The following is an 18499-nucleotide window of genomic DNA, read 5'->3' as shown; positions in this document are numbered from 1 at the left end:
CCAATTTATCATATATACATTTATATATGATAAATTGGAAATTATCAGATATATAAAAATGGAAAATAGAGGAATTATTTAAACACATTTTGTTTGTATGTTTTCTTTCCCTTTATACATACATATATGTAGATTCATTTGTATGTAATTGTGTGTTGTCTCCCTTATATATATATATATACATATATGCATGCATATATCTTATTTAGACATAATTGCCTGTATGTTGTCTCTCCCATATATGTATACACAATCTTGTTTGTAATTGTTTGCTGTTGTCTCCCCATATATGCATACGTGTGTATATACATAGATATCGTTAGTACATAATTGTTTTCCTGTTGTCTCCCTGATATGTGTATATATAGTATACCTACATTTATTTGGTAATAATTGTTTCCCCCATATGTTTATATACATGTGTATAGACACATATCTTGTTTGCACATAATTGCAAGTTGTGTCCCCTATATATGCATGCTACATACATACATGTTTGTGTATATCTATATACCTATCTTGTTGGTATGTAATTGTGTGCACGTGGCCTTCTCCATTAAGTCGTGAGGTTCTTGAGAGAAGGAACTGGTTTGGGGGGAGGGGGGGTCTGTCTTTCTTTGTATCCTGGGCCATCCGGTTGTCTAGACTTCTGTCTTGCCACTGGATTTCGATGACTCTGGGAGAGAGAGTGAAGCTGAACATTTTGCACAACTCTGCCTCACTTAATCCAATTCACGAGTAAGTCAAGATATCATGCTGTGAGGTCATTGGTCCTCTCCAAAAAACGATGGACCAACTGCAACAACATCTCCAGTGCTTAGTCTAGCGCCTGGCACATCAGTAAACGTTTAATAAACGTTTGTTGACTGACTGTTAGTGTGGGTTGTGGGTTGACCGTGAGACCCAGGATGGCACTGACTTTTGTTCCCTGCGGGAGCCCGGCTCGGAATACCGGAGTATCCCCCGAGTCCAGAGGCCCCAAGACAGAGCACCATGCACTGGAGCCAGGGCAGCAGCTGTAGTATTGTCACCACTGAAATCACCGACCTCTAGTCTCTATGTAACTCCGCCTCAAAAAACAGCCTCGCCCCACCCCTTCCCCAGATTAGACAATCCTGAACCACTGGGGCTCTCGGGTCACGCCCCCGGAAGTGCGTAACCTTGCGGCCGTTACAGAGAGTCGGCGGTGCTTGGGCGCGCGAGATTTCAAATCGGCAAGGATCGGAGTAGGATCGATCTTGATGAGACGAGTGGATCTGGGTAAATGAGAGCGTCAGGGAGTTAAGCAGGGCCGGAGTGCTCGTGGCAGAACGAAGGAGCACGGGAAGCGGGTTCGCCCGCGAGCCGGTGTTCCGTTAGGGCTCGCGGGAACCTGGGTTGACGGGGCCGGGCTGGGTCGGGCTGGGAAGAGGACGGGCGACTTGTAGGGAGGCCCTCTCGGTGTACCGCTGGTGGGCGGGACTGGCCAATTGGAAAGCGAGGATCTACCTGACGTCATGGGGAAGGCAGCTAAATGTGTGGGTGGGCTTTAGGAGGCCGCGTTCGCTTTCTTTGCGCGGGTAATGTGCTTATTTGAGTTATGGGCCTTTAGAGGTGGGGTATTCAGACATCGGAAAGTCCGAGCTTAAAAAAAAGTTTATTAATGGAAAGGACGCTACGTAAAGAAAAGTTATGGTTTTTTTAAAAAATGTAAAGTAGATAGAGAAGGGAATGCAAATGGGGGAGGGGGGGTGGGGAGGAAACATATTGCAGGAATTACTTTCTCCTGACAATATGGGAAGAAGTCGGTGTTGGGAAGTCACATGATGTCTTTGCTTTGGGGGAACACAGGGAACTTAAACAGTCTTCCTTGTCTGTTTTTTTTTTTTTGTTTTCCCCACTTAAAAAGCAACCCTCAGTTATTTGTAAACAGACCAACGAGGATATCAGACATTAGGCAGGTTATATTGTAGTAAAGGACTAACGTTTTACATGCCCTTCTCTTGGACCATCTTCCAGCCAAACTGACCGAATCAAGCTGTTGCCTTCTCCAAGTGTTGGCAAAGGTGGACTCTCTAGTTGGCAATTTACTACTTCCCCCTCACCTCCACTTTCAGCTTAAAACATCCTTAGACAAAGCCTTTCCTGATCTCTCCCCTCCTGAACTGTCTGTCTTATTGAGGTATATGTTGTAAGAGTGCTGTGTCCAAGTTCGGATCCTCAGATTTTTCCTAGCAATGTGACCCTGGCCAAGTCACTTAACTTTCCTGTCTGACTCAGTTTTCTTATCTGTAAAATGAGGATAATAATAGCACCTGCTTCACAGGGTTGTTTGTGAGGATTAATTGAGAGTAGCTTTCTTCAAGTCTTAACTAAATCCCAGGGTCCATCTTCAGTTTTCCTGATACTGTATCTTGTCACTGGACCCAGATGACTCTGGAGGAGAGTGAGGCTGGTGACTTTGCACAGCCCTCCCTCACTTAAATCCAGTTCACTGCAAGTCATGACATCTGTCATGTTCCTCTTCCAGAACAATGGACAAACAAAAACAGTTAAATCCCATCTACAAGAAGCTCTTTCCTTTTCTAGTGCCTTCCCTCTTGTTAATTATTTACTGTTTATCCAGCATATGGCTTGTTTGCACTTACTTGCTTGAATGTTGCCTGCTTCATTAGACTGTAAACTCCTTGAGGTCAGGGACTGTCTTTTGCTCTTTTGTGTCCCCGTTGCTTAAGTACACTGTGCCTGGCACGTAGGCTCTTAATAAATATTTATTGATTGATTCATTAACACAATGCCTGGCACATAGGTGCTTAATAAATGGCTTGCTCAGCACAGTGATCCCCACACAGTAGGTGCTTAATGTTGTTTCCCCTCTCCCCTTCTAGGTAGATTCAACTGTTTATTTTTTGTTTCTTTAGTGTCCAGCATAACACTGTGTACATATTAAGCACTTTTAAAAATTGAATTTCCCCCCTCTAGTGTGTCTTCTTCACTCCCCTTATCTGAAGGGGAAAATCAGCTCCAGCTTCTGCCTGGTATTGCTGTTTAGATTGTCCCTGCTCTGGCTGTCACTTCTCTACTATTTCTTTGCATGATTCCCTCCAGACCAGACCAGCTCCCTTCCTCTCTGGTGTTTTCAGGGTTGGGGGCAAACACTGAACTCTTTGGTTCATACCCCTTACATATAACAGGATAAAGAAATGGTGAAACTACAAAGAGGGAAAATGGGACTTTGCCCGTAGTCATATGTCCTTTAGACTGAGTCCTTTTAACAATACAGTCAAATGCTAGTTGACCAGGAAATATAGTCAAGCTAGAAAATCTTTCCTTAGGAAAAAATCAGCTAAAATGAGGAAAGGGATAGGGATTCAGGGCTGTTAAATGAGGAAGGACTAAAAAGATTAGGACTTTGCAGTTTAGAAAGAGTATGTCATTGGATGACTCACATTTATACACTACAATTTACAGTGCTTTTCTCACAGGAAACTGGTGGTTGGAAATGTAAATATTAACCCCCATTTTAAAAATAAGAAAACAGAAGTTAAGTGACTTGCCTAAGGTCAAATGTTAATATATGCTATAGAAGGAGAACCTAGGTCCTTCTAACTACAAGTACAGAGTCATTAGGACAAGTAGATGGCATAATGGATCACTGGCCCTGAAGTTGAGAGAACCTGAGTTCAAATATCACCTCAGACATTTATTAGCTGTGTGACCTTGGGCAAGTCACTTAACCCTAGTTGCTTTAAACATCCCAGGCCATCTCTAGTCGTCCTGATATATAACTTGCTACTGGACCCAGATGGCTCTGGAGGAGAGAGTGAGGTTGGTGACTCCCTCACTTAAATCCAATTCACTGCAAATCATGCCATCACCTCAATGTCATGGTCCTCTTTGAGAAAGAAGGAAAAACAACAACCAGTGTCACTTATCACTTTGTTGTTGTTCAGTCATTTTTCAGTCATGTCCGGCTCTTTGTGACCCCATTTTGGGTGTTTTCTTGGCAGAGAGACTGTGGCGGTTTGCCATTTCCTTCTCTAGCTCATTTTGCAGATGAGGAAACTGGAGGCAAACAAATTTAAGTGACTTGCCCAAGGGCACACAGCTAGTATCTGAAGTCAGATTTAAACTCAGGAAGATTGAGCCTTCCTGACTCTAGGCCACTATCCACTGTGCTACCTACCTGCCCTCTCTCATCGGTTTATTTTATACTAAATCCAATAAAATAGTGAAGTATGTGGATAAGCTAGGTGAGCATGGGATTTGTAACAAAAACAACTCGAATTCGTATGACATCTTATAGTTTACAAAACAATTTCCTCACAACAACCCTGTGAAGTGGTTAGTACAAACATTGTTATCACCATTTTACAGATAAGGAAACTGAGACTTAGAGGTATGAAGTGACCTGCCTAACTACTAAGTGGTAAATCCAGAACTTCATTTCAAGTCCAGTGCTTTTTGCATTATCCATGGTGATTTGGACCAGGGACAAATGATTGCAGGTAAGTTTGGGTCCAATAAAAAGATGTTACTTTTGAAAGAAAAAAATAAAGTTGTTTCGATGCCTTTTGTTTTTTATCATAGTCATTTTTGGGATATACTCCTCACCATCTTTATGAGCCTCATGATAAAGAAAATCTCTTAAGCAAAACCAACTAACACAGTAATTATAACTGACAACTTTCCATACCCATGGTCCCCCACCTCTCCAAGGAAAGCATTGCTCATTACTATTATATGTTACATAGCAATCTGACATATTTAAGCACCACGGGACACAACCAAGCAAACAAACTCCCTTGAGGTGGCCTAGTTTCCCAGAAGAACAAAAATAAAGCAAAATGACAATTTTTGAATATTAATAGGGCCTATCCTTGTCTCTGTAGGTTTTAAAATAAATACCTAGAAGTCTAGGATCATTGCTTCATGCACAGTGAAAAGTGTTCAGAATTTCCTGGGGAAGATAAACTTTTATGTCAAAAAACTCTTTGAAGTTTGAATTTTAAAGTCTCAAAAGAAGAGGTCATAGCATATGCCAGGGTTTGAGGTCTTTGAGGCTTTTGGGGAAAACTCTGGCATTCAGTGTTCCTTCATTTAAAAAATTTTTTTTGAGAGTCCCCTCCGTGTAGTCATTATTGGGAAACCATAGACTGTAGTTTATATTTTAGTCTAGCACTCCTTCCCTACTCCTATGTAGTCTTGCTTCCAAAAGTAGGATGAATATTCCACAATGCATCGAACCCTCTCATTATAAGATCTTACCAGGACTCCATGAGAAGTTTTAATAGTATACTTGCTGGGGGCAGTATCTGATGTTTTCTAATTTTTTTTGTTTGTTTTTCCCTCTCACTTCTTACACATAGTGAATGATACATCTTTGAGGAGTCATCTTTGTATTTAGTATCAACATCAAATAGTATTTATTAAGCTGTACTAGGGAACAAGAAACCTGCTGATAAAACATTGCATGTATGCCTAATATATAAAATAGAGAACTGTTATGCTGAATCTTATTTTCTAATTTCACATGAATCCTAGATTAAATCATATCCTTTAAAATCCAACTAGATAAAACCTGTTACATAGAACACAGTTATCTATAGACTCTGGATCTTATTTATCTTCTCCCTTGACTTTTTTCATCATATGACTTTTGATTTGATTTTTGAGGCAATTGGGGTTAAGTGACTTGCCCAGGGTCACACAGCTAGTTAAGTGTTAAGTGTCTGAGGCCGGATTTGAATTCAGGTCCTCCTGAATCCAGGCCAGTGCTCTATCCACTGCACCATCTAGCTGCCCCTTGACTTTTTTATATTAGTGATAATGGTATTGTCTATCTTCACACAAGCCCACAGTGAGAATTATTCACTAGACTTCCCTGGAAGGAAAGGGAGGTATGGAGAAGAGAGCAAACATTTATTAGGCATCTACTATGTGCTAGGCACCATGCCAAGCACTTTGCAAAAATTATTTCATTTCATCTTTTCAACAACCCTGTAAAAATAGGTGCTATTATCACTCCATTTTTATAGTTGACAGAACTAAGTATCTGAGGCTGGATTTGAGCTTAGGTCTTTCTGACTCCAGTCCCAGCACCTTATCCACTGTGATGCCTAGCTACTTAGAATGGGGCATGTTGACCTGTGCTGGGGGGGGGGGGGGGAGTTTCTATTTTTTTGTATTTGCTGCCAGGTGTCATTAGATTTTAAACTCCTTGAGAGCAGTGACTTTCTTTTGCCTCTTTAATATCCCCAGTACTTAGTACAGTGCCTGGTACATAGTAGGTACTTAAAAATGTTTATTAAACTTTTAACATCCTGCTTGCTACCTGTGGAATTGCTATCTATAGTAGAGGTGGTCTAACCCTGGAATATAAAAAGTATTGAGAGTCACTATCTTTGCTGACATGAAATGTTGTGTTTAATATATTCTGAGTACATTATGCTTTCCCTCATTTAGTCACAATGAGCAGTGCAGGGCTTGAGACTGCTGGGCACCCCAACAGCATTTCATCACCTGAAAGTGTATTCCTGACCCCCTCATCCAAACATCCACCTTTGAATATTTCTGGCACCCCTGTCCTTGAAGACTTCCCTCAGAATGACGATGAACGGGAGAGAAGGCAAAGACGGCGCTCTAGAGTTGTTGACCTACAGCTCAGTAATACAGATTCACCACGTTCAGTGGCATCCCCTTCTGTTAGGTGAGTGTAATTTTAGGCTCTCCACCTTAAAATGTGTTTTGAGTGGATTTTTATTCTGTGAGACTATTATGTGTGTTTGTATATCCCCAAGATATTTCTATACATGTGTATTCTGGATACTCATGTACAGTAATGTGGGGGTATATGTGCATACATGTGTGAATATGTAGATGTGTATATAACACATGTATATATGTGCACACACACATAATGCTTAATAGTGTTATCTATCTATATTTGCTTAATAGTGTTATCTTTTTAGGAAACCTGATACTCCATCACTACTGGTCCCTAAATTTACAAATACACAGATTGCAGATCATTATTCTACCTGCATCAAGTTGTCAACTGAAAATGTGAGTATCTACTATCCCATTGGCGAGTAGAAAGATGCCCAGATTTTTTTCCTGGAAATCTGGGGCCCTTGTTTTTTCTTCTATAAAAGTGATATGTGGTTGCAATAATAATGGACACTTTAAAACTGTTGCATCTCCATTAGTTCATTTGATCCTTAAAGGTACTTTGTGGACACTGTCATTATTTCCATTTTTATAGACAAGGTGACTGAGACTCAGGCCGACTAAATGATTCTTCTTATTGGCAGAGTCAGGACTCCCCTCTCAGACTTCTGACACTACCCATGTCTATTACTTTTTCCTCCGCATCAAAATCCTTTTTGCAATTAACCTCCTATGACACTTTGATTTTCCTCTGAGACATTGATCAGGTTAGTCAAGTGTTCTTTGCTTCAGTTTCTTCTCTATAAAATGGGGTGACTGATACTACTTAGTGAAGTTTGTGATACTAGCTTTAAGATTTTGCAGTAAAGGTATATGATCAGTGGTAATTTTATAATTTTATTCTGTAAGGTATTTTCTTTACACTGGTTTTTCTTAGTGTGCAAGTAGGGCCCTTTTAGCCACCTCCTGAGGAGTTGCCTGTTTTGCCTGTCAGTTACCTATGGTATGTTTGCTCAGTTATATGTGGGGAGGTTGTACATCTAGTTAAGCCATTCCAAGCATTTCATAGTGCAGTCAAGCCCAGGGACAAGGACTTTGTTCTTAGGTTCTTCCTCTGAGGTGGAATCATTTGTAGGGGGCCTTACTTAGGAGTCAGAACAAACTTTTCTGTAATTTTCTGGTTTTTTCCTTAAGAAAATCACCACCAAGAATGCTTTCGGTCTGCACTTGATTGATTTTATGACTGAAATTCTCCAAGAAAAAGACTCTGAACTGACTAACTTTAAGGTGAGGATACTACCAACCTTTTGTATCTTTGAGATGAGAAAGAGGGTGTGTCTTGGATGGCTATACCTCTTCTGAAATGGGGAAATTTTGTAATTGGTAATTTAAGTGGGATGGAATACCTTATCTTTTCCTTTGTCAACATGCCTAAACACAATAGCTTGTAGCCTGCAGCTTTTCCTTCATGCTCTCACATGCAACCTTTTGCTTGTTTCTCCAGGTAGCTGCAGGGACCCTGGATGCCAGCACCAAGATCTATGCTGTTCGAGTAGATGCTGTCCATGCTGATGTTTACAGGGTGCTTGGTGGATTAGGCAAAAATGCTCCTACAGAGGGAGCAGACAGTCAGGAGGCAGGTGGGTTGGGTTTGGGTTCTTGAAAGGCGGGAGCAGAAGTTTATTCTAAACATGTATTTCTCTTGTGGTCTCAAGTCATTTGATTTCAATATCAGAATGGAGTCAAGCATAACTCTTTGAAGAAATGTGACCTATTTTAAACAGAAGAGATAGGAGTCTGCTTTCAAAGGGATTCAGGGACTTGTACAGGAAAAAGATACTCAGATGCTAAAATTGTTGAGCTTGGAAAGAACATGAGAGGCCATTAAAGCTAGACCAATTATGAAAGCCCCAGCTCAAATGCCTTTTAAAAATTGGCAAGCCTGAAGATGTCAAAGGACGTCTAATTCTCTGACACAGTGGTTAGAAAGAAGTACTTAAGCAGAGCAGCTTTGAAAGCTACAAGTCGAACCCATTTTATATTTAAATACATACAAGCTGCATGTAATAGAGATCTGTAGTTTCATGTAATCTTCTTACTCTGGTCTACTATGTGTGTGGAAGCATCCATTTTATATAGTGTTTGTGCAGTTCAGAATAAAGTTAAAAACCCAAACCATCTGGTTGGTTAGTAACTGAACTAATCACTAGGATTAGAGGGACCTGCCCATACATGAGTTGGTTTTGAAAGGATTTAGTATTTGTTCAACATTTGATACCTATTCACATCATCTCCACTTTAGGGCACAGACTGAAAGCTTTCAGGAAACAGGAATTCCCCTTCTAACAATGAATATCCTATTACCTACTAATGAGTGAGCATCTAAGTCTCTGAGTCAGGAGGTATGTTATGTCTGCTGCTGCTACAAACTCATCTGCAGTAGATTGAGAAACAAATACTGAACTGATGGAGTATCTAAGTTGTTATGTCAGTATACTGTGCATTAGGCAGCTCTGGTACCTGGAGCTGACCTCACATGCTCAAGCCAAGAGTCTATTTTATACTGAGGTGCCTTTATAATTCCCTGGCTCATTTATCTGCCTTGTAGTGAACCTGCTTCCTAGCTGTACAGTCTTCTCTTATTCTTTTAGATGGAGTCACTGCTGCACCGGGGACCATCAAAAAAGTTCAGAAACCTAAGAAGAGGCACCAGGGTAAAACTATTGAACAGAATCCAAACAACCTCAATGTCTCAGAGGCAGATCGAAAATATGAGGTGAGAGAATAGAGGCATACAGTTGGCCCCTTGGTCACCAATCAGATCTTTGATTACTTCATTCCTTTCTCTCTACCCTCCTTGCATGTCTGCTCACAGATAGGATGCTTATCAAATCTGTATGTGATCCCAAACTAGATACCAGAAACATGATCTCAGTAGACTAGAATAGTGAGCCAAATCTAATAAGATTTAATTTCATCCAGGATTAATATAAAGTTCTGTACTTAAATTTTTGTTTTTTCTAATTAATGTAAAGGCACTTTTCAGTGTTTCTCTTTTGAAAGATTTTGAGTTCTAAATTTTTTCCCCTCTACTCCCTGACACCCCCCCCCCCCCGCCCCGCAAGATGGCAAGCAATCTGATATAGGTTATACAGGTGTAATCATGTAACATATGTTTCCACATTTGCACTTAAATTTTTAAAGAAATGTTCAGTTTTTCAGTAGTGTCTGACTCTTCATGATCCCATTTGTGGTTTTCTTGACAAAGATACTGAAGTGGTTTGTCATTTCCTTCTCCAGCTCATTTTACAGATGAGGAAACTGGGGCAAACAGGGTTAAATGACTTGCCCAGCCCAGGGTCATACAGCTAGTAAGTGGTGTCTGAGGCCATATTTGAACTCAGGAAGATGAGTTTCCTGACTCCAGGCCTGATACTCTACTTTGCCATCTAGCTGCCCTTTAAAGAAATAGACCATATAGGATGGGACCAATGAATAGACAAGAGAAGACCTATTTCAGCACATTATGAAGAAGTCCTTAAGTAGAGCTGTCCAACAGTGGAAAGAGTTGATTTGTAAGGTAATGAGTTTCTCGTTACTTGGAGAATTCAAATGGGATCTAGAGGACAATTTGCAGTGATGTTGCAGAAAAGACTTGTTGGACAAGACTAGGATCCTGTTGAAGGTTGAGATCCTATGTTTTATAAATTTGGGACTTGACTTATAATGTCCATCTGCTCTGCCTGTTTATGAATATTTATTATTAACAGACTCAACAGCTTAAGTAATTCAAATTGAAAGGGCTTTTATTGCCCTTTACTAATTGAGAATTATTGGAAGGAATGATGTTCTGAATTAATGAAAGTACTGATTGACAGATCATAGTTACTATTTACTAATCTAGGCAGCAGCTTTTACAGGACTTGGGCCTATTGTAATGAAAATGTTTTGCTGGGTGAGGGATTGGACATGAAATCATTTGTAATTAACATTTTAATTTTTAAATGCAAATGAGTCCTGAAAATACTATTGCCTTCTTAAATTGGCTAAATTCTGCCTCTTTAACATTGTTTTTATTACAAATAGCTCTTCCTCCCCATATGAATTCTGAGTTTTTGGTTGTGGAATATAAGCACATTTCTGAAATTTTATCTAACTTTGTGACTTAAAGTTTTGATGCTTAATCTAGATAGTAGTTAATTAGTAAATGAAAAGAAACTCTTTGATCTTACCTGAAGGGAAAGGTACTAGCTGCCCAACTTGCTTTCTTCTTCATATAATAAGAATAAGAATAATAATAATCAGCTAACATTTCTATAGCACTTTAAGGTTTACAAAGCTCTTTTAAAATATTGTTTTATTTTATCTTCACAACAACCCTGGAAGGTAAATGCTGTTGTTACTATTTGAGGCAGTTAGGTGGATAGAATGCTAGGCATGAAGTAGGAAGACCTGAGTTTAAATCCTGTCTCAGACACTGTGATCCTAGGCAAGTTCTGTTTGCCCCAGTTTCTTCAAATGAATAATAGCATCACCTACCTTACAGTGTTGTTGTGAGAATCAAATGAGATATTTATTGAGTACTTAGAGTGCACGGTACATAGTAGCCTCTATATAAATGCTTGTTCCCTTCTCTCCTTTCCCTTCCCTATTTTACATATGAGGAAACTGAGGCAGACAGTGGTTAAGTGACTTATACAGGGTCATATAGCTAGTAAGTGTCTAGGGCTGGATTTTTTTTTTTAAATTAGTGGTCATTTCAGAGAATGGTTTGTACCTACAGGTGAGCCCTTGGTTTTGGGCTGGGGTATGATTAAAGGGAATTGAAGGACAATTGCTGTTTGGTCTCAGGAAGTAGTAGTTTTGGGGAGACAACATGGTGTAGTAGAATGAGCACTGAATTTGTAGTTGGAAGAGGGCCTGATTTATAATCCTGGCATTGGCACTGTACCACTTATGTTACTTTGGGCAAGCTACATCGCCTTTTGGGGGCTTAGTTTCCCCATCTGCAAAGTGAGGGAGTTGGACTAGATGAGCTCTCACATTTCTTCCAGCTCTAAATCTGTTGAGTAGTATTAAGCTTTGAGAAAAGCGCTGGAGAGCAGTTTGGAGCTGTGCCCAAAGGGCGATAAAGCCGGGCATCCCCTTTGACCCCAAAATACCACTCTTGGGTCTTTTCCCCAAAGAGATCATAAAAAGGAAAAGGACCCACATGTACAAAATATTCATAGCTGCTCTTTTTGTGGTGGCAGGGAATTGGAAATTGAGGGGCTGCCCATCGATTGGGGAATGGCTGAACAAGTTGTGGTATATGGATGTAATGGAATACTATTGTGCTGTAAGAAACGATGAGCAGGCAGATTTCAGAGAAACCTGGAAGGACTTGCATGAACTGATGCTGAGTGAGATGAGCAGAACCAGGAGAACATTGTACACAGTATCAATAACATTGTGTGTTGATCAACTGTGATAGACTTGATTCTTCTTAGCAATACAATGGTCCAAGATAGTTCCAAAGGACTCATGATGGAAAATGCTCTCCAAATCCCAAAAAAAGAACTGTTGAATATGGGTGCAGATCAAACCATACGATTGCTATTGTTTTTTGTTGTTGTTGTTTTTCTTTTTTGAGGTTTTTCCTTTTTGCTCTGATTTTTCTCTCATAACATGACTAATGCAGAAATATGTTTAATGTGATTGTACATATAACCTATATCAGATTATTTGCTGTCTTGGGGAGGGAGGGAGAAAAATTTGAAACTAGAAATCTTAGAAAAACAAATGCTGAAAACTATCTCTAAATGTAACTGGAAAATAATAAAATATTTATATGGAGAAAAGCTCAAGGCTGGGGGCAGCTAGGTGGTGCAGTAGATAAAGCACAGGCCCTGGATTCAGGAAGACCTGAGTTCAAAAGTAGCCTCAGTCACTTGATACTTACTAGCTGTGTGACCCTGGGCAAGTCACTTAACCCTCATTGCCCCATCCCTCCCTCTCCCCCACTCTAAAAAAAATTCAGCTTTCAGAAAGGATTTGTACAGTTTAGGGGCAGCTGGGTAGAGCAGTGGATAAAGCACGGGCCCTGGATTCAGGAGGACCTGAGTTCAAATCCAGCCTCAGACACTTGACACTTACTAGCTGTGTGACCCTGGGCAAGTCACTTAACCCTCATTGCCCTGCCCCCCCCCCAAAAAAAAAGAATGAGAAAAGTGCAAGGCTACAAGACAAGATACCTGAGTTCTTGGCCCACCTCAGCCACTCTGTGACCTTTGGCAAGTCACTTAACCCCTTTTGGCTTAGTTTCTTCATCTTTACAATGGGAGTAATACTACTTATACTATCTCTGTGTTATTATCTCTTTCAAACCTTTCTTTACAATTTTTTATTGATAGTTTTTGTTTTTATATCTCCAAGTATATCTTCTTCCCAGAGACCTATTTCTTTTTTTTGTTTGTTTTGTTGTTTTGTGTTGTTTTTTTTTGTGGGGCAATGGGGGTTAAGTGATTTGCCCAGGGTCACACAGCCAGTAAGTGTCAAGTGTCTGAGGCCGGATTTGAATTCAGGTACTCCTGAATCCAGGGTCACTGCTTTATCCACTGCGCCACCTAACCACCCCGACCTATTTCTTTTAATAAAGAATAAAAAAGGGGGCAGCTAGGTGGCACAGTAGATAAAGCACTGGCCTTGGATTCAAGAGGACCTGAGTTCAAATCCAGCCTCAGACACTTGACACTTACTAGCTGCGTGACCCTGGGCAAGTCACTTAACCCTCATTGCCCCTCCAAAAAAAAATAAATAAAGAATAAAAAAGAAAGGGGAGAAAAAGCAGTTCACAACTAGGCAATACATCCGTAACCAATCTGCCAGTATTCTACGCCTCTAGTTTTTCACCTCTTGCAAGGAAGGCAGGGAAGTTCATTTCTTCCCCTTCAGAGCATATTTGAACATTATAGTTACTCACTGTTCAGGTTTGTTTTGTTGTCCTTTTCATTTACATTACTGTAGTCATTGTGTATATTGTCTTCCCATCTTTTTCTGTATTCTTTGCATTCATCATTTCTTACCTTGAAATAAAATTCCACTTCATTCACGTACCACAATTTGTTTAGTTGTCCCTCAATAAATGGTCATTTCCTTTGCTTCCAATTCTTTCCTGTTGTGAAAGAACTGCTATAAATATTTTCCTGTGTATTGGACCTTTCTTTTTTTCTTTGACCTCCTTACCATATATACCTAGGAGTGAAATCTCAGAATCAAAGGTATCTTGCTATCTAAAACTCATAGATTCATTATTGAGAGGCAGTATATAAAGATACAGATATGGTCTTTAAGAAGACTTCTTTCTCCTAAGCTTAGTCCCTCACTTCTGGCTGGGCCCCAGAACTAAAGTTAGCATCTTGAACTGAAATTTGCACTCGAGCCTTAGGATTTGGATTCTGAGGCTGGCAAGGTCCTCTTCTCCTGCTTCTCCTGGCTCTTACTCTGTGGTGTAGCTATAGTTGTAGTTCCACTTGACAAGGAGAAACTGGTGCTTGATAACAAGACAGATGGGCAGGTTTGATGTGTGTTCTTACCCATTATTACAAGTTATTTTCTCTATGGAGAGTAGAAAAATTCCTCTTGTCATTAATAGGAATGTCAGGAGGAGGATCTGGTTTTGGGGAATGGGAGGAGATGATGAGTTTGAGTTTGAAGTGATGGTGGGACATTCAGATACCATAGAATGGGGCACTAAGTAGGATAGGGCACTAAGGTAGCAGAAAGATGATCTCCAAAAGCCAAGGCACCTTCATTGTTTTCAAGTTCCTTTTCTCGATGGTTACTATGTTCTGAGAATGCTACAGTTCCCTGGAATTTAGGAATGTTATCCTCACCCCATTGGAGCCCTTCCCTGCATGTCCTGTTCTTTTTTCCTCTCCCAACTAGTAGATCTGGTTCTTACTTTGCTTCTACACTTAAGACACTTACACTTGCTTTTCCTTTCCATTTCCCCTTTCCAGCAAATTGTACTGGAAAAATACACTAGATTTAGAGTGGGTTCAAATTCCGGTTCCATCGCTTACTAGCTGTATTTCCATGAGCAAATCGTTTAATTTCCCCAGGCCCCAGTTTTCACACCTGTTAAATGAGGATAGTCATACCTGAACTACCTGCCTTATGTTAGGTATGTTACAAAGTATAAAGGGCAATATAAGTGTATTTTGTTACTATTATTGTTGTCATTTGTCATTATTCTTTCTATGCTTGGTGCCCTGACCCTTACAACTCAGGTATCTATGTGTATTGTGCTTACCCCTTGCGATGTATTTTTGTTATTTCTCCACTGTTTTCAGTTCTTGGGCTTCACCTCCTTTCCCCCTTCTCAACTCTATTATGTTTGCATCTGTCTTGGGAATCTCAAGATTATAGATCTGTAGCAAGAATGTATCTTGGAAAGTCATCTTTTCCAATGTCCTCATTTTATGGACAAGGAAATGAGAGAGAAGTGTTTTGCCCAAGGTAGTCAGTAGCAGGGCTGTGATTCAAACCCAATTCCTCTTTCTCCAAATGCAGAACATTTGTCTTCCAATTTTGTAGTACCTCTCTTTTCCCAAGATCTTTCACAAATAACTGCCAGTGTTTCAGTGAGCAAATCGACTAGTTCTTTCAGTACCTCAGGGTGCAGTTTGTCTGGCCTGGTGACTAACATTCATCAAGGTCATGGAGGTACTCTTACTTTCTCCTGTTCTTCTTGGAGCCTTCTTTGTTCTTTCCCTTTAAGTGAATCAATCATTTACTGAGCACATACTCTATGCCAGGCACTGTGTGTCAGTCTCTTTGATAGAAGAAAAATAAAAGAGGAGTTGTTCTGCTTTCCCTCAGTTCCCATCCTTTCCACCTTGAGCAGGGGTCCTATCTATCCCTTTTTGGAATCTTCTGTTTTCCCCAATATAACTTAACATCAGTTTTGTTATCTTCATACTTTCTCATTAGCCTCCATTCATTTTGAGCTTTAGCTCTTCTGAAGCTTGTTCTTAAGGATTTTGCCGTCTTTTTTTTTTTTTTTTTTTTTTGGTGAGGCAGTTGGGGTTACGTGACTTGCCCAGGGTCACACAGCTAGTAAGTGTCAAGTGTCTGAGGCCAGATTTGAACTCAGGTCCTCCTGACTCCAGGGTCTGTGCTCTATCCACTACAACACTTAGCTGCCCCATGCCATCCTTTTGTATTAATCTTCTATAACTTGTATTTGCTTCTGTCTTCTTCACATGACTTTTAAAAATCTAACTTGATCAATGAATTCCTTGTGCATCTGTATTGATCTCTTTAGATTTCTTTCTTCCCATGTCTACCATTTTTTCTCCCTTTATCAGAACTGTTTTTCCTCCTCATTTCTTTTTTTTTTCTTTTCTTTCTTTTTTTTTTTTTAAGTGAGGCAGTTGGGGTTAAGTGACTTGACCAGGGTCACACAGCTAGTAAGTGTTAAGTGTCTGAGGCCGTTTTGAACTCAGGTACTCCTGACTCCAGGGCCAATGCTTTATCCACTGTGTCACCTAGCTGCCCCTTCCTCATTTATTTCTAAGTTTTTACCCCTGCTGAATCTTCCGCATCTCACGTGGGCTCCTATTTTATTTCCTCTAGTATTGGATAGTCTGGAGATTTACAGAATTTTATAGATTTTTTTTTTCATTCGGTAAAATTTATTGTAACAGCATTGGCAAAGAAGTGTTAGGATGAAGTCTTAGACACAGAAACAACTTATTCCATAGAACTGTATACTGTAATGGTCTCGTTTAAAAGAGGATGGTTGTTACCTGGACAAAGAATTGAGAAAGCATTTGTTGTGTAGATTTTATCCATTACAGAGAACTAGATTGAAAAATTAGACAATATTACTATTGGCATCTGATGCCTGAGGATAGAAATAGCTTTGTTAGACCCATTTTTATTTTTTAGATGGTATTTGTTTGGAAGGCATTTTACCTGTATTAGTTTGGAAATTCACTTCTTTCAAAGTGCTGAGGTGAACCTTAAGCCCACCCCTGTCTAGATATGTTCTTGTTCAGTTGTTCATCATGTCCAACTCTTCATGACCCCTGGACCATAGCACTCCAGGCCCTTCTGTCCTTCAGTATCTCCTGAAGTCTGCCCAAGCTCATGTTCATTGCCTTCATGATACTATCCATCCATCTCATTCTCTGCCATCCCCTTTTTCTTTTGCCTTCAGTCTTTCCCAACATCAGGGTCTTTTCCAATGAGTTCTCTCTTCTGTGGCCAAAAGATTTAAGTCCAGATTTGAGTGATGTCCAAATGAATGAGATTTTACTGTGATTTTACTTGTCTTGTTATCACTGTCTGTTTCTTAACCATATTTTTATACCTTTTGTGTTTGCACTCAGATTGATCCCATGTTCCAGAAGACGGCCGCCTCGTTTGATGAGTGTAGCACTGCTGGGGTATTTCTCTCTAGTCTTCATTGTTCTGACTATAGGAGTGAGCTCCTTTTTCATTCTGATGTCCGGCCTCTCCCTACTGCAGAGCCTCTCAAGTTCCCAGATTTGGGGTCAGTGGAAGTAGCAGATTTAAAAAGTAGGTACAAATGACCTCACTGTACAAATACTGCTTCCAACTTTTAAGTCACAGACAAAACCATGATTCCAAGCACTTAAAATTAAAACCCTGGGTTCAAGTTCTATCATAGCCACTTGTTAGTTTTGTGACCTTGGGCAAGTTGTTTAAACTCTTTGGGCTCCAATTTCTTCATCTGTCAAACAGAAAAATTCTCATTTCACCTCACAGGGTTGTTGTGAAGCTTAAATGAGATAATGATGTAAAAGCACTTTGCAGTCCTAGAGTGAGAAGTAAATATCAGCTGTTACTATTTGTGAGGATAAAATGGGATTCTAAGGCATGTTAAGGGACTTTATAGAGGATCAGAGAATCTGCATTAACTTGTGTATCTTGTCTGCATCAAGTATTGTAGGAACCCTAAAGGAGTGGTCAGTCAAATCCCAGATTATTTCCCCTGGCAAATCAAGCCTCAAACAATGGCAGTCAATCATTTGATATTCCTTGTAACTTGGTACAAATGTTCATCATAAACCAGGGCTGTGTTGAAGAATCACTCACAGCACAGCAATTTCTTGCTTAATCAGAACATGACTTTATTACTTACCACAAAGGAGAGTGCATTTCAACAGAGAAAGGAATACTGTTGAGAAGCTTCTTCTCCAAGTGTGCAGTGCTAAACATTTTTATACCTCTGGAAGGATAAAAATTCAATGGGTTTTAGACAAGATAAATGGAGATGTCTAGATTTGGGAGGAAAGGAGTTATACAAAGTGGAATCATGGAGGCCCAGCAGCTGTGGAGGAGGTCAATGACTGGGATGTTCTAAGAAAGGAAAATACTAATGGAGAATTGGTTAGAGCTAGTAGTATAAACACTTCTGCTGTGCTGAAGAGCACACATTTTCCCATGAGGGAAAAAAAAAACCAAACTTTTTTCTACTTATAGTTTTTTCAGGTTAGCAATATCTCTTCTACCCATATGCCTTTGCAGTGATGCCCCGGTCTCTAGAAGCACAACAATAAGACAGGCTTCAAGTTCTAATGCCACAGCTTCTGAGGATTAGTTTCCACACTCAAATCACAGAATATCATCAGATAACTCTAGAACTTTAGACTTTGGACCTAGAATAGTAGTCTAGAATAGGAAAGTCTAGAATAGGAAAGGTTTGCTCATATAGAAATGTTTGACAGTTGATGCAGAAGCCTCTGAGGAAATGAGACTTGAGCATCTCCAGGGTGGTTTAGTCCAGATCTTTTGGGACTCCCCTTTCGCCAGTCAGTTTTCACAGAACCAACGTACATCT

The 18499-nt window shown here is 40.0% G+C and overlaps 1 protein-coding gene across 2 annotated transcripts in view; it reads left to right on the top strand.

The window, feature by feature from the left end:
• Positions 1-1151: 1151 nt before the first annotated feature.
• The window catches only part of NCAPH (non-SMC condensin I complex subunit H), a 41645-nt gene continuing 24297 nt past the window's right edge, over positions 1152-18499 (top strand). For both annotated transcript variants that reach the window (XM_043981308.1, XM_043981307.1), the window contains exons 1-8: positions 1152-1260; positions 4357-4487; positions 6445-6688; positions 6951-7044; positions 7843-7935; positions 8153-8288; positions 9300-9424; positions 17025-17214. In XM_043981308.1, the coding sequence (XP_043837243.1) occupies positions 4478-4487; positions 6445-6688; positions 6951-7044; positions 7843-7935; positions 8153-8288; positions 9300-9424; positions 17025-17214 (892 nt within the window). In that variant the 5' untranslated portion in view covers positions 1152-1260; positions 4357-4477. The remainder of the gene's footprint in view (positions 1261-4356; positions 4488-6444; positions 6689-6950; positions 7045-7842; positions 7936-8152; positions 8289-9299; positions 9425-17024; positions 17215-18499) is intronic.

Source organism: Dromiciops gliroides, chromosome 2, assembly GCF_019393635.1.
Source record: "Dromiciops gliroides isolate mDroGli1 chromosome 2, mDroGli1.pri, whole genome shotgun sequence".
Taxonomy (NCBI): domain Eukaryota; kingdom Metazoa; phylum Chordata; class Mammalia; order Microbiotheria; family Microbiotheriidae; genus Dromiciops; species Dromiciops gliroides.
This window is presented reverse-complemented; position numbering and strand designations above follow the sequence as displayed.